At 46.6% G+C, this 15005-nt stretch overlaps 1 protein-coding gene across 1 annotated transcript; it reads left to right on the top strand.

Annotated features, from left to right (window-relative positions):
* Positions 1–5222: 5222 nt before the first annotated feature.
* On the top strand, positions 5223–10334 carry CNGA2 (cyclic nucleotide gated channel subunit alpha 2). Its single transcript, XM_054581818.1, has 6 exons — positions 5223–5350; positions 5565–5657; positions 6238–6408; positions 7533–7640; positions 8476–8582; positions 8929–10334. Exons 1-6 carry the CDS (start codon positions 5241–5243, stop codon positions 10332–10334), a joined length of 1995 nt encoding a protein of 664 aa, XP_054437793.1. The 5' UTR covers positions 5223–5240.
* The last annotated feature ends 4671 nt before the right edge of the window (positions 10335–15005 follow it).

The following is a 15005-nucleotide window of genomic DNA, read 5'->3' as shown; positions in this document are numbered from 1 at the left end:
AGAGAGCAATTCTGACCTGATTGCCTTCTGAAGGAAAGGCTGGCTTTGCCTTGGTCATAGAAGTCTGACCTTTAGGGCATGCTCTCTCTGGAAAAGCCTCCTGCATAAATGCCAGTCATGTCTGACCACTACTTTCTCTGGTGCATGTACTGTGCCAGCACATTGCATTTTAAAAATATTGGGTTACACAAATCCTACTTGATTATATCCTCCTGAAAAATGCAAACATTACAGGTATAGCTAACAAAGCCCCTTGCCCCCAACGTCAAGCCACCCCAGAGGTAACTCCCATGGTTGGCTTGGTGTGCATCCTTGAAAATTCCTGTTCTCATGTGCAGATATGTGCACCTGTATGTGCCCTCGACTTTGTGCACAGGGTTTCACAAAAGCTGCCTCACACAGTATTCTGAGAGAGGGGACAGTCCCCCAAGCCATGTTTGCAGATGGGAAAAACTGTAAGCCTCTGGTCATGCTACTCTGCTGGGAAGGCCCCAGATCCCTGGTAGCCCCAGCATATGCTTAAACTCAATATTCCAGGTTTTTATGCCTCAGATTGGCTTCCCACAGCTTGAGGGAGGCAGGCAGAAGAAGGTGGGCATGCTGGTGTGGGAGATGAGGGGAGCTGTGTTTTACCTGGGAGCAGCCTAAGATCCTGGCTTCTTCAAAAGGAACCAATGACTTGTCATCCATGGGCTCTTGCCTACTTTCCTTTCCCAAACCCTGGCCTTTTTTGGAGGCCAAGTCCAGGGAGCCCTGGAGGGGAAGAAATGGATTTTCCCTAGCCCTGCCTCACTCTAGGTAACTCTTCTCTCTGCTAGGTTTCTCACTGGCTGGTCCTTAGCCAGTTAGTCTGGCTGGGACTGTGACCAAGGCTGGAAGGCAGGCACATGAGGGCAGTGAGCTGGTGGCTTTAAGTCCCCAGACACAAAGCCCTGAGTGATGCATACTCCATGTAAGGGAGGGGTCCTCAGGGAGCTGGGGAGGTGCTGCCTTCTGGGTCTGGGCAGACAAGAAGCTTCCACAGCTGGGCAACTCAGCATCCAGCCTTCATCTGCTGACAGCTTAAGGTGTGCAGGGTCCACAGTGAGAGGTTCAGCCATCCTGACAGCATTCAGGACAGCTTCTCTAGTGGACAGGTGCCACCCTGGGCCAGGGTCTTGAGCTTGCCTCAGCAGTGGACATGAGCTCCCCTTGGTCACCACCAGCCTCCCCTGCTGGGATCAGAAAGGGTGGAGGAGCTTTCTGACTGGGAAGCTGCCAGCTGCATGGAGATTCAAAGAATTTACTAACACAGGAACAGGAGTGCCAGGTGGTCTCTGCTGGCTTCAGGTGCTAATGAGTCTCCAGGGGCTTGTCTCTGATTGGAGGCTTCACAGACATACCAACGGGTGCTGATCCTGCCTCTGAAGCCATCTGATTGGTGAGGTAAGGGGCTGACATTGGGCTGGGACAACCACTGACCAAGGGCTGACATCTTCCTGTGACCACAGGCCAATGGCTTCCATGGGGTTGGGGCTGGAGCTCATGAAAATGTGCAAGTCCTAAAGCCAGGCTTAACATGGGTCCTCATGTGTCTGGTCTGAAGGAAAAGTAACTGTGTGGAAAACATCTCTTTCTTGTCAAAGCAGCCAAATGAAATCCTGGGCTCTAGGAGTATGAAGGCACTGAGTCTTATGCTAGGCTTGTTCCAAAGCAGCTGAACCTTTGTTTTCTCATAGGAGGGCATCAGGGAGGGTGGCTGGAGAAGTCTTCGAACAGAGGGACCAAGGGGCTACCTGTCCAGGCAGGATTTGGTAGGAGAGAGTAAGGAGCTTGGAGCCTGTGGCCCTCACCACTTGTGCCCACCTCAATTGTCTGCCTACTCAGGGCATTTCAGGGCATCCCAGGCTCACCCATTTTGCTGAGAATGCTGAAGTTTTGTGTGAGTGAGCCTCTTCAACTGTCTCTCACTGTAACCCATCCCCACCTCAAATGTTTGTCTACCAACATTTTCCCTCCTGGCCTGTTCATCAGTGGACCCTCCCCCTGTGTTCTTTATAAGTCTCTTCTCATCAACTCTCATACCATTATATCCATCTTTCATGAGCTCCAGCTTTAACTGGAGTTGGTCACAAGCACAGATATTTTCATTATTTATTGAATCCCTCCTCAAAACCTTTGCACTCACTTTATTATCTTCTTTCTGTAAAAGGATTAAAACAATAGCAATACAGTGAAACTGTTGCAACCCCATATGCTCTAGTTCCTACCTTATCTCTCTCTTTTCTCTCTCAGTCAAGATTTTATAAAGCGTTAGATACATTCTCTATCTCTTGTTCCTCACCTCCTAGTACTTATTCTGAAACCCTGAAAATTATGCCTTGTTTTCCCACTACTCCTGAGGTTGCTCTGGCTAAGGTAAACAATGAGGCCCCTGTTGGTGGATGCAGGACCGCTTCAGCTTTCATCTCAGGGAGAAGAAGACACAGGCTGTATTTGTAGCCCTGCTCTTCCTCACATGGGGGCAAGGTGTTGGTCCTGCAGACTCCTTCCTTCCTTAGGCTCTCCCTTCTCCGAGGTCTGTACTCCTCAGACTCCTCCACTTGATCAGTTCTTTAAACCATGTGTTACCTTTGCAGCTGCTCAGAACTCTCCCTCAGCCTCCTCTCTGCTCTTATACTATGAGAAGTTGGCTCATCCCTCTGTGAGAACTTTATCTCCCAGAAAGCCCTGATGGTGTCCATGCCTCCCCTCTAGTCCAGGCCCCAGTGAGTGCTGGGCTAGTCAGGATCTGCTACAGCAGGCCTGGAATGATAGTGAATGCTCGAGACCAGAACAAGTCCTTGGGTATATGTGGTAGTAGTTGAACAGATATTTGACACTTTGGGGAGATAATCAATTAAGGTCAGAGACTACCTGGATGTGATAATTGAAGAAAACAAGAAGTATGGTGGACATAGAGGTTTCTGGCTTAGGTGACTAGGTAGAGGGCAGGCCCTTCTATGAGGTGGGAAAATTGTAGGAGAAGCCAATTTGTAGTTAACAGTGTCAAGTTCAGTTTTTATCTATGTTGGATTTGAGATGCCTTGAGAGGGAAGCAGCTGGAGAAATGGGCAGGCAGCTTGGGAGAGATGCCTTGTTTGCAACATGATGGCAACTGAAGCATTAGGACTAGATGAGGTTTCTTGAAAACAGTATGAGAACCACTGGCCTGTTCCCTGGCAAGTGATCTGAAGGAGCAGCTGTGGTATAGGGGAGTGTATATGGCAGAGCAGCCACCTCTAGGTAGCCAGACGCAAGGAAAGGCTTGTTCCTTGCAAAAAAGGATCAGGGATCATGGGAGAAGAATTTATCTTAGTGCCAGAACCTTAGAGAGGGAATAATTTGTGTCATAGCCCCTGAGCTACCCTGTTATGGGCTCAGGGTCACTGCTATTTGATATCATCATTAAGGAGGGGAAGAATCCAAGTGCTGGCAGCCAGGGCCTGCATAGTCTCTTTATCAGAGACAGGCTCTCCCAGGTCCTCTTCCTGGTGTTCACAGCCTCCCCAGGCTGTCCTTGGCCTCCTCTGCCTTTTTCTTGTAAGCACAGCTCACTCTCTAGCCCAGATCCAGCCTCTGCTTACCAGTGTTTCCTCTATCCCTGCAATGGACTTGCCTTTCACTATCTCACCTCTACCCTTACATTTCATTCAGTGTGGTATAGATCCCCTTAATATTTAGGCTTCCAGAAAGCCAGCCCTAACACCCTGATCAATATGAGTGGCTTCAGCTTTGTTTGTGTTGCTTGGAAGTTTCTGTCTCCATGGTTGTCTGCCTCTAGGGCCTAAGCATGTTCCTCTCCCTCAGGTACCCCTATTAGCATCCCAGTGCTGTAGTCCCACAGAGAACACCAGGTGAGCATCTCTGAAGCTGTTTGTTATTACCACTCACCACAGAGGTCAACATGCCTGCTATTGTCATGGTGACAGCTCCAGAAACTGGAACAAGCCGAGGGGAGGTGCTCCAGCAATAGGGGCCACAGGAAATCTAGTGGGTGAGCTGGCCATTTCTGACCAAATCTGATGGAGCATGCCAACGAGTATCAGCAGAGAAGAGCTGCTCTGAGTTTCTTTTACCCCAGCCTACCTGATCCCATGGCAGACGCTTTCCAAAGTGTCTCCTGTCTCTCTTCTGGATTTTTCCCTCTCAAGCTGCTCCTTCTTAGTCTGTTTTGTGGAGACTTTCTACTCTACTCTGCCATGGATCCTCACTCTGTATTACTTTCCTGCATGATCCTATCTACTCGCTCTCCCTTGATCCCTACACTCAGTCCTCTGAATGCTGTTCATTCTCCTTCCTAAATAACTCTGCCTTGTGTCAGGCTTCAGCAGCACCATCTTCTCCAGCTTTCTCCCTACCACCTCATTTCCACTTTTGCTCCCACTATAATCTAGTTTCCACATAGCAGCCACATGGATATTTCTAGAATAGAATATAATGCTGTCTTTGTCATATTCTTGGTCAGCACTTCCAAGACCCTCACAGCCCAAAGGAGAGTCCTGACTTGGACCACTGCCTATGAAACCTATTGGAACTCTCCATTCTCTCCTCTTCACTCCCTTCCCCACCCATGGGGCTCCTCTCTGTTCCTCGGCCTGAGTGGCATTATTTGAGGGTTCTGGAGTGAATGTAATTTGAGCTGAAAGCAAAGAACCCCAGAGAGGGTGCCCCTGGTTGAAAAAGTCAATGAGCAATGGATCTTCTACCTGAAGAGCATAAGCTCTGGGAAGGTCTTGGGTTAGGAGAACCAGAGAGCACTTGGGTCAAAGAGATACATCTCCTCCCATGGAGCAGGGGTTTAGGGGTAGTGGCTGCTCTGGAGGTGCTCAGCAACCTAAGCATATGCCAAACATCTGCAAAGGCAAGGCACCGAAGATGGCTTAAATAGTTTTCTTCTTTATTTTGTATTAGTACTGATAGTTCATATGTTGAAAATTTCAATGGAGTAAAAGAAAAACACATTTTGCAATTTAGCATCATTTGCTTTTTAAATTATCTCTCAGAGTAGCAAGAACACTACCATCTTCTTGGTGCTCAGACCCTGGCACTTAGGCAATGCTGGATCTCCTTGTCTTGCACTGGTGTTTGCCAGGGGGGGTCCTGGTTCTATTCTCACTGCTTTCTTGCAACTCTCCTGACTTATATGTGTGCCAGGGTCCTTTGTGGTCTTCCTATTTGCCCTCTCCCTGACAGGTGAGGGTCCCAGTTGTACATAGAAGATGACAGAAAAATCTAATGGTGTGAAGAGCTCCCCAGCCAATCACCACAACCATCATGCACCTCCTGCCGTCAAGGCCAATGGCAAAGATGACCATGGTACCAGTAGCAGGTGAGTCTCCTGAAGCTGAGTCATTTCAGAGATGGCCTTGAGGCGTCTACTTCCTCGAAGCTCTGCCTCATTGTCACAGAGTAAATAATTTTTGACTCAAGAACATCCTCTAAAGGACCCATGGGATGTCTAGGTGCTTCACAAAAGGAGACAGTGCTGATAGGAGACAAGGTATAATCAGGGAACCTTTGGTCAGCTGCTTTTTCCTCTGCAGGCCACAGTCTGCGGCTGAAGATGACACATCCTCAGAACTGCAGAGGCTGGCAGAAATGGATACCCCCCAGCAGGAGAGAGGTGGTTTCCGCAGGTGGGTTCCCCCAAGGTCCTGCTGCTACCTTCTTCCACCCCTGGGGTCTGTCAAAGTGTATACCATGACTCTCCTTCTCTTAGTCCCACTGGGCTTTTCCACAAAGACATTTGGGAAGCATTGTCAGTGCTGTCTTTGCTCAACTGTTTCCTCCTGAGGAAGCTCATCTGAACAAGCTTGGAGTGGCCAAAGGAAGCTTCCGTTTAGATTTTGCTTGTCTCAGCATCATGAGGGAGGGATACTTCCCAGAAGAAGGGCCTATGTACAGGGCCCTGAGGCCTACAACCCAGAGCTTCAGATTTTGCAGGAAAGTCAGGAAGCTTGGAACAACCTTCCTCCTTTTTCACAACCAACTGAGATGGAGCCCTTACAAGAAGTCTTCCCTTTCACCTCAGGCTGCATTCCAAGTCATGACTGAGCCCCATCTCCCTGCCCTCAGCACTGGCCTTGATCCCAGTTCTTAGCACTGGGAAATAATGACCTGTTTCATTTCCCATAGTCCTCATCAGACACCAAGCCCCCGGGTGCAGGTTCTGAACACACAGTTCTCTCTGGCTCATAATCCTTCTCTCATCTCCAGGATTATCCACCTGGTGAGGATCATTAGGGACTGGACGATTAAGAACTTCCACGAGGAAGAACCTAGACCTGACTCATTCCTTGAGCGTTTTCGTGGTCCTGAGCTCCAGACTGTGACAACACAGCAAGGGGATGGCAAAGGCGACAAGGACGGCGAGGGCAAGGGCACTAAGTATACCTGTCCAGCCTGTGGAACTGGAAGGGCTCCCAAGCATGCAATTGAAGGGTTCAGTGGGGTTTCTTATTTCACCACCATGGGCAGACTGGGGTCAACACCAAGCCCTTCCATGGCAGGAAGAGGGGTGAGCAGAGAAGACCTGCTACTGTTTTAACTGTAGAATATTTCCATTGTCCCAGCCAATGAATTTTACAACAGCCAGTGACCCACTTGCCATAAAAGCCCTTAGTGGCTTTTCTCAACTAAGTTGCCCCATGCCTGGCATCCTCTCACTGCTCATGAAGCAAGTAGCAAGGGCACCTGAATTTAGGCAGAGGGAGGGCTCAATTGCAGCCTCTGTTCCAATAGTCAGTATAAACACAGAGAAGAGTGCTATTATGAACTGCTATTGAGAGTGTGCCCATACCAGCTCCAATATGGGTGCAGAGGTGGGCTTTTAAAGAGGTCATGGTGGAGACCTGCTGGCAGGAAATTCCCAGGAGCAACTCAGCAGGAGGGAGTGGGGAGAAGGTAGAGCTGGAAGGTCTGTTCTCAGAAGAATGAACAGGCAAATGCAGATGTCTAGCCAAACCAGCATTCTTCACCTCTGGCCAGTGTATTATAAGAGTTCTTGCCAAGGCAGGATACACCATCTGGGAAAGTGATTTGGGGGCTGGAGGCCAGGCAGTAAACGGGGGTGGAGGGGGGGGGAAGTGGACAGGAAGCACATGGCACTCACTTGCTTGGAGTTCCTCTCTCTTCCTGTGAGGGTTGTAGGAACAAGTCCTGAGACCTTATTACTGTTCTCTGCAAGTCCCTCCCCAGGTTCTGAAGCCCAACCCAGTAACAGCACTGTCCCTTCTCATTCACTATGGGTAAGGGGCCTCCAGAGGGTATGGGAGTCAATGGGCCAATGGGGGGTTACATAGCAAAAGGGGTGTCCTTTGACCATCTGAGTTCTGCTCAGATTCCCAGCACCAGGTTGTGGCTCCCTGAAAAACAGGGACTTAAGCCAACTTATCTCTCACCCTGCACATCCCCTTAAGTATTGCTTTTTAGGGACCCTTGACCTCTGGGAGTGGGGGTGTTACCACACTGGGGACCTGGTCCCCAAGCCTGGCCTTTCTCTGTCTCCTCAGGAAGAAATTTGAATTATTTGTGTTGGACCCAGCTGGGGACTGGTACTACCGCTGGCTGTTTGTGATTGCCATGCCTGTCCTCTACAACTGGTGCCTGCTGGTGGCTAGGTGAGTAGAGAGAGCCTGGGAATGGGTGGCCAAAGCAGCCCAGAGTCCACAGACCCTGGGGTTGAAAGCATACCAGTCCCAGCAGTGGACACAAAGCTTACCCCAAACCAACCCTCTTTCTGGATTCCCGGCTTGCCAATGGCACCTCCTTCTGCCCTATTAAAACCTCCCTACCTTGATATAATATGCTAACATAACCTCATGTCCATCTTTTTATCTTTTTTCCTGGTGTGTGTAATCTGTTCCTATTTTTCCATTGCCACTAATACTGTCCTAACTGAGGCCACCCTCCTCTCTCCCTAGTGCAACTCTAACAACCCCATACTCCTTCTTGACACTCTTTCCCCCACCAGCTTATCCCCCACACTTGCAACTAACGTGATTGATAGAAACTGGGATTTGATTTGTCACTCCCTCCACACGAACTCTTAAGTGGCCCCCTATTGTCCACAGAATGAAGTTCAAGCCCTCAGTATAGCCTTCAAGGCCTGCTGGATCTGGTCTTCTCTCTAGCTCCATCTTCTGGACATACCCAGTCCAAGCATTCACTATTTCTGGATCACAACATGGTGTTTCCTCAAAAGAAAACTCCCTCTCTCCATTTTTAGCCTATGGAGATTCTTCTCGCGGCCTCAGTTCTAAAGCAAATCTCCACATTAGCTTTCCTTGATAACATTTCCCACCCCACCTATCCCCCACCCCACTCATTCATTCAACAAGGATTTGATTGAGCACCAGGCTGTTTGTGACTCACCAGTTCCTCTGTAACCCACCCCACGCTCTGCACTCAGTTTGGATGGTTTTGAGGGTAAAGCCTAACCCTGTTTTGCTGTAGAGCCTGCTTCAGCGACCTACAGAAAGGCTACTACCTAGTGTGGCTGGTGCTGGACTACTTCTCAGATGTGGTCTATATTGCAGACCTCTTCATCCGATTGCGCACAGGTAAGTAAGAAACTGATATGCACAGGCAGGTCCATGACCCATATGTCCAAAGGCCTGAGTCCAAAATTTCAGGAATCCATATCAACAAAGTGATAGACTCAACTGCTTATCTGGGACTCAGGTTGGTGCCCATCCCTTTTTGAACCTCATGATCCTCACATGCTTAGTGAGGTACAGACCAGAGGGGTTTCAGTTAAGGTCCTCCTGGCCTGCCCTGATACATGAGTTTACTCCTCCTTGGAGAGGAGGGTTGGGTGAGCATTTGTCTCTTCCTAAGTGTTTACCTATCAGGAGGGAGAGGCCTGACGGCAGAGGTGATATGTTTCTTGGCTTGCATCTCTACTAGGTTTCCTAGAACAGGGGCTTCTGGTCAAAGATCCCAAGAAGTTACGAGACAACTACATCCACACTCTGCAGTTCAAGCTGGATATAGCTTCTATCATCCCCACGGACCTGGTCTATTTTGCTGTGGGCTTACACAGCCCTGAGCTGCGTTTCAATCGCCTGCTACACTTTGCCCGCATGTTTGAATTCTTTGACCGAACTGAGACACGCACCAGTTACCCCAACATCTTCCGCATCAGCAACCTGGTCCTCTACATCTTGATCATCATCCACTGGAATGCCTGCATCTACTATGCCATCTCCAAGTCTATTGGCTTTGGGGTTGACACCTGGGTTTATCCCAACATCACTGACCCTCAGTATGGCTACTTGGCTAGAGAATACATTTACTGCCTTTATTGGTCTACACTGACCCTCACTACCATTGGGGAGACACCACCTCCGGTAAAGGATGAAGAGTATCTATTTGTCATCTTTGACTTCTTAATTGGTGTCCTCATCTTTGCCACCATTGTTGGAAATGTGGGCTCCATGATCTCCAATATGAACGCCACCCGAGCTGAGTTCCAGGCTAAGATCGATGCAGTCAAGCATTACATGCAGTTCCGCAAGGTCAGCAAGGAGATGGAAGCCAAGGTCATTAAGTGGTTTGATTACCTTTGGACCAATAAGAAGACTGTAGATGAGAGGGAAGTTCTCAAAAATCTGCCAGCCAAGCTGAGGGCTGAGATAGCCATCAATGTCCACCTGTCCACACTCAAGAAAGTGCGCATCTTCCAGGATTGTGAGGCTGGCCTGCTGGTGGAGCTGGTATTGAAGCTTCGTCCTCAGGTCTTTAGCCCTGGGGATTACATTTGCCGCAAGGGGGATATTGGCAAAGAGATGTACATAATCAAGGAGGGAAAATTGGCAGTAGTGGCTGATGATGGTGTCACTCAGTATGCCCTGCTCTCGGCTGGGAGTTGCTTTGGAGAGATCAGTATCCTTAATATTAAGGGTAGCAAAATGGGCAATCGACGCACAGCCAATATCCGCAGCCTGGGCTACTCAGATCTCTTCTGCTTGTCTAAGGATGATCTTATGGAATCTGTGACTGAGTACCCTGATGCCAAAAAGGTCTTGGAGGAGAGGGGTAGGGAAATCCTGATGAAGGAGGGGCTACTGGATGAGAATGAGGTGGCAACCAGCATGGAGGTGGATGTGCAGGAGAAGCTAGAACAACTGGAGACCAACATGGAGACCTTGTACACTCGCTTTGGCCGCCTGCTGGCTGAGTACACAGGGGCCCAGCAGAAGCTCAAGCAGCGCATCACGGTTCTAGAAACCAAGATGAAGCAGAACAATGAGGACGATTACCTTTCTGATGCGATGAATAGCCCCGAGCCAGCTGTTGCTGAAAAGACATAAGGGCTTGGGCCTAACTGCTTCTCCAAACTTGGCCTTGACCCCAGGAGCTAGAAGAACTATGTAGGTCTTCACATTTGAATACATTACCCCCATGTCACCTTGAATTCTCCCCACAGCCTCTCCATCTTGAGGTTTTTGGCTAAATCGGCCAGGAGTCCTCCTCTAAGTCCAGCTAACAGCTGAGCTTTTGCACAGTCAATACCATGTCAGCTTGCTTTCCAGGAGCTTTAGCCTGTCCCAATCTGAGGAAGGTAGAGGATAGTAGCTGAACTATCTTCAAGGGGTCTCTCCTAGGACTGGGAGCCTAGGCAATAATCTCTGAAGAAGCCCACCTGAGGATGGTATGGTGTGCACTCTACTGCAGTACTCCCTTTGGGCACCTTTGCACCTAGCTACTTAGCACTTGGTTCTGGCCCTTGTTTTTTCTAATATATGTTCTGAATATCCCCATTTCCATGCACATGCATGTAATTTAAACACTGGTTGCAGACATTTAGCACAAATACCAACTGTCTGTCTCCTAAGGTAGGAAAAGGGTGTGAAGAGGGTAAGGGGGAGGGTGCTCACTTAGGGATACCTCTCCCTGCCAGGCACTCCAGCTCCTGCTCTGTTGATCTGTCTATCTGTCAGCCAGCAGTGGAATTTCTAAAGTCTTCTTTGGATTAGTGAGATTATGATGCTTCTAGCTTCTGGTCCATTTCAGGGCAGAGAGTGAGGAGCAAGGTAACTGGCGGTCAGCCAGCAGGCAATGCCATCAGAATCCAGGAGCTCTGGCCATCATCGCTCTATGCAGAACATTTCCAAAGAGGCCTTGAAGGCTGGTGGTGGATGGGAAACTCTTCAAGGCAATATCTGCAGTAGAGGCACATACAAGATAATAAATTCTTTTGAAACATTTATGCTTATTGCTCAGCTCTGCTATTGACATTCTTTCCCTTACTCTCTCAGCTCCTCTTTTTTTCCCCATACTTCTCTTTCCCCTTTATCCTGGATTCACTCACCTAGAACACCCTATGCTGTCTTTGTCCACCTGCCTAAACCCTACTGTTCCCTTAGAGCTCAGCTTAGGTATCACACCTTCTTGGAGAAGGATTCCTGACTGTACTTGCTCCCATGTTATGCAGTCAATCTCACTCTCCAGGCATTCACAGTGCTTGTTGGCTCATAGCACACTATGTGGTTGGTTTTGAGGGATCTGGTTTCCCCTGCAGATTCTGGGCTCTGAGAACAGGGGCAAGGCAGTGTACCTCACTGTTCTGTCTGTAGCCTTAGCTCAGAGGAGAATGTTTATTCACTGTGACAGTAATCAAACATACCAAAGTTCCTATGCTTCCATTTGCTAGCAGCCATGTCTTAACAGAAATACTGGCTATGTCTCAGAAGTTAGGGAGGATCTCTTAGACAAGCAAATATTTGAGTGAGTATCACCAGATGATCAGGAATCTAAAGGACAAGTGCTAATTAGTGGGCAAAATGATCTAGGTGCAGACTCAGATGCCTGTGCATACCAGTTCCCCCCCTTAATTTTGATACAATACACGTAAAATTTACAATTTTGAATATTTTTAAGTATACAGTTTGGTAGTGTAAAGAACATTCGCATTGTGGTAAAACATATTTTAAGAACTTTTTAATCTTCCCAAACTAAAACTTTGTCCCCATTAAATAACTTTCCTTTCCCCTGCCACCCAGTCCCTGGTGCACAACACTATACTTTCTGTGTCTATGAATTTGACTACTTTAGATGCTTCATGAAAGTGATATCATACACTATTTATCTTTTTGTGGTTGGCTTATTTTATTTAGTATAATGTCCTCAAAGTTCATCCATGTTATAGCATGTGTCAGAATTTTTCCCTTTTTAAGGTTGAATAAATATTCCATTGTATTACACCACATTTTTTTTAGCCATTCATTCATTAATGGACATTTAGGTTGTTTCCATCTTTTGGCTACTGTGAATAACGCTGCTATGCACAGGAGTGTATAATATCTGTTTAGGTTTATGTTTTCATTTCTTTTCAGTATATACCCAGAAATGGAATTGCTGCATCATGTATAGTAATTCTGTTCGGCTGGCCAAAAAGTTCATTTGCTTTTTTTCTGTATGATGGCTCTAGTAGTGCTTAGTTTTCTTTAACTTCATTCGGAACAATTTTCTTAGATTGTAGTGTGACAGCTGTCATATCAGCATGCATTTTAAAAACTTATTGAAATTGGTGAATTTTTGTGTAGCCATTTTAATATTGAAGATGAAAGAAAATACACATTTTAGGCATATTATGCTTTATTATTTCAAGAAAGGTAAAAACACAAATGAAATGCAGAAAAATATTTGTGCAGTGTATGGAGAAGGTGCTGTGACTTATAGAACATGTCAAAAGTGGTTTGTGAAGTCTTGTGCTCGAAATGTCTCTCTGGACAATGTTCCACGGTCTGGTAGACCAGTTGAAGTTGATAGCGATCAAATTGAGACATTGAGAACAATCAATGTTGTACCACATGGGAGATAGCTGACATACTCAAAATATACAAATCAATAAAGTTATTGGTAAAAACGAAAAATATATCTTTTATTTTACAGAAAAATCCATACAGACTTTTTGGCCAACCCAGTATTTTTAATTTTTTGAGAAATCACCATACTGCTTCATTTCACATTCACATCAACAAGGGCACAGGCTACTAGTTTCTTCGCATCCTCACCAACACTTGTTTACTATTTTTAATAATAGTTTTCTTATGGGTGTGGGGTGGTATTTCATTATAGTTTTGTTATTCATTTCCTTGATGATTAGCGATGTTAAGCATCTCTTCATATGCTTGTTCAGGCCATTTGTCTTCTTTGGAAACTATTTAGTCTTTTGCTCATTTTTTAATTGTGGTGTGTGGTTTTTCTTTTTGGTGTTATGATTGTTAAATTGTAGGAGTTCTTTATATATTGTGGATATTAACCCATATTGGTTATATGATTTGTAAATTTTCCCTATTTCATAGATTGCCTTTTTACTCTGTTGATTGTGTCCTTTGATGCACAGTTTTAAATTTTTATGTAGTCCATTTATCTCTCTTTTTTTTTTTACTTTTGTTGCATGGTTTTTGGTGTCACCATTTTTTATTGGAATTCATTTTTCTAGCCTTTTAAAAAAAGATCTTATTTATTTATTTTTAGACATAGATGGAAGAAAAGAGAAATAGAGGGAGAGAAACATCAGTCTGTTGCCTTCCACATGCCCCCATCTGGAGACCTGGCCCACAACACAGGCATGTACTCTGATCAGGAATCGAACTCACAACCTTTTGGTTTGCAGGCTGGCACTCAATCCACTGAGCCACAGTAGCCAGGGCTCTAGCCTTCTTTTAAATTTAATGAAATTTCTTGTCTTTTTCTCTAGTTTACAGTAATAAATCTTAACCATGGGCAGACTCACTTGAAGGGATTTGTAACATTACCCATGCCTAGGCTTTCATTCCTGAGATTGGTAGCAAATAGGAAAGCAGCATTCATGATGTAACTGTGTTCTGTATATGGTCTCTTTTTGGGAGTTGGGCTGGAAGAAAAGGCTGTAAACCCCTTTACTACAAGAGAAGCTGAGCCAAAATGAGGTGGAGTCCTTGGAGACCCAGCCAATTGCTTGCCCAGATGCTCATTGCTAAAGGTACACTAAGGAGCTCAGTTTTTACCATGTGCTGGAACTTGGAGTAGGTGTTAGTTTTGCAGCCCTAGGATGGCACTGCACCAAGAGGCAGAGGGATCACTGTATTGAAAAATGCTGCCTTTGTTTCATCAAGAAATTTGCAGCATTCCTTCCTGGAGCCTGGATCACCCTAAGTCCAGCCCCTAAGGGTACCTGATTTCCAGGCCACTTCAACTGAGAAGACATTGCACCTTGTATCTGGTTTTCCCCAGGGCAAAGCAGGTGGCTCATATGGGTCACATGGGGAGCCCAATGGTTTGGTACGCACAATGCAGCCTCAGCTTTCACCCTCTCCAAACTTCCTTTTCCTCAGACATCCTTGGGTCCAATCACTCATGACTTTTTGCGGTACCTCGAATGTCAATATTCTCTTAAGCTTCCAGGACCTTTCATATGCTGATTATGCTGCCTGGATCACCCTTTTCTGTCTTTTATTCCTCTGAGACTCAGTTCACAGGCTCTCCTCTGAGCCCCACCCCAGCCTTCTATGCGAGACTTCCTTGAACAGTGGACTGCAAGTATCTATTCAGCAATTGGTCTCTTTTCATCTAAACAGTTTGTTCATTGAGAAAAGGATGAAGTAATAGGCTATCCATGTGTATGTGTGTATGAGAGAGAATTTGTGTGTGTATGTGTGTGCGTGTGCACATGCCTGTGTGGACACCTGTGGATGATCTGGATGCTTGTCTGAGCATTTGGATGTCAGCCTAGGCAGACAGGGTCTATCTCTGCTGCTCTCCTCCCAGCCCTGTTCCTGGTTGCTCTTTCTACAAGTGTGACTCTCTCCTGCTTGTCACCAGCTGCCACCCCTGCATCTCTCCCATAACTGGCTATAATATAAGAACTGAGGTACATTTTCCATTATGTGTTGCATGTATTCAGCAGTCTGATGTTCCCTGCTCTTAATTTAAAAATGTTTAAATTGGAGTGTTTTTAAAATTTTCCTTTGAAAAAACCCACCTAAGGTAAATTG

This window comes from Pteronotus mesoamericanus, unplaced genomic scaffold (genome assembly GCF_021234165.1).
Source record: "Pteronotus mesoamericanus isolate MK-2021 breed Mesoamerican mustached bat unplaced genomic scaffold, CSHL_Meso_final contig_66, whole genome shotgun sequence".
Taxonomy (NCBI): domain Eukaryota; kingdom Metazoa; phylum Chordata; class Mammalia; order Chiroptera; family Mormoopidae; genus Pteronotus; species Pteronotus mesoamericanus.
The sequence above is the reverse complement of the archived record's forward strand: the minus strand, read 5'-3'. Positions and strand labels throughout refer to the sequence as shown.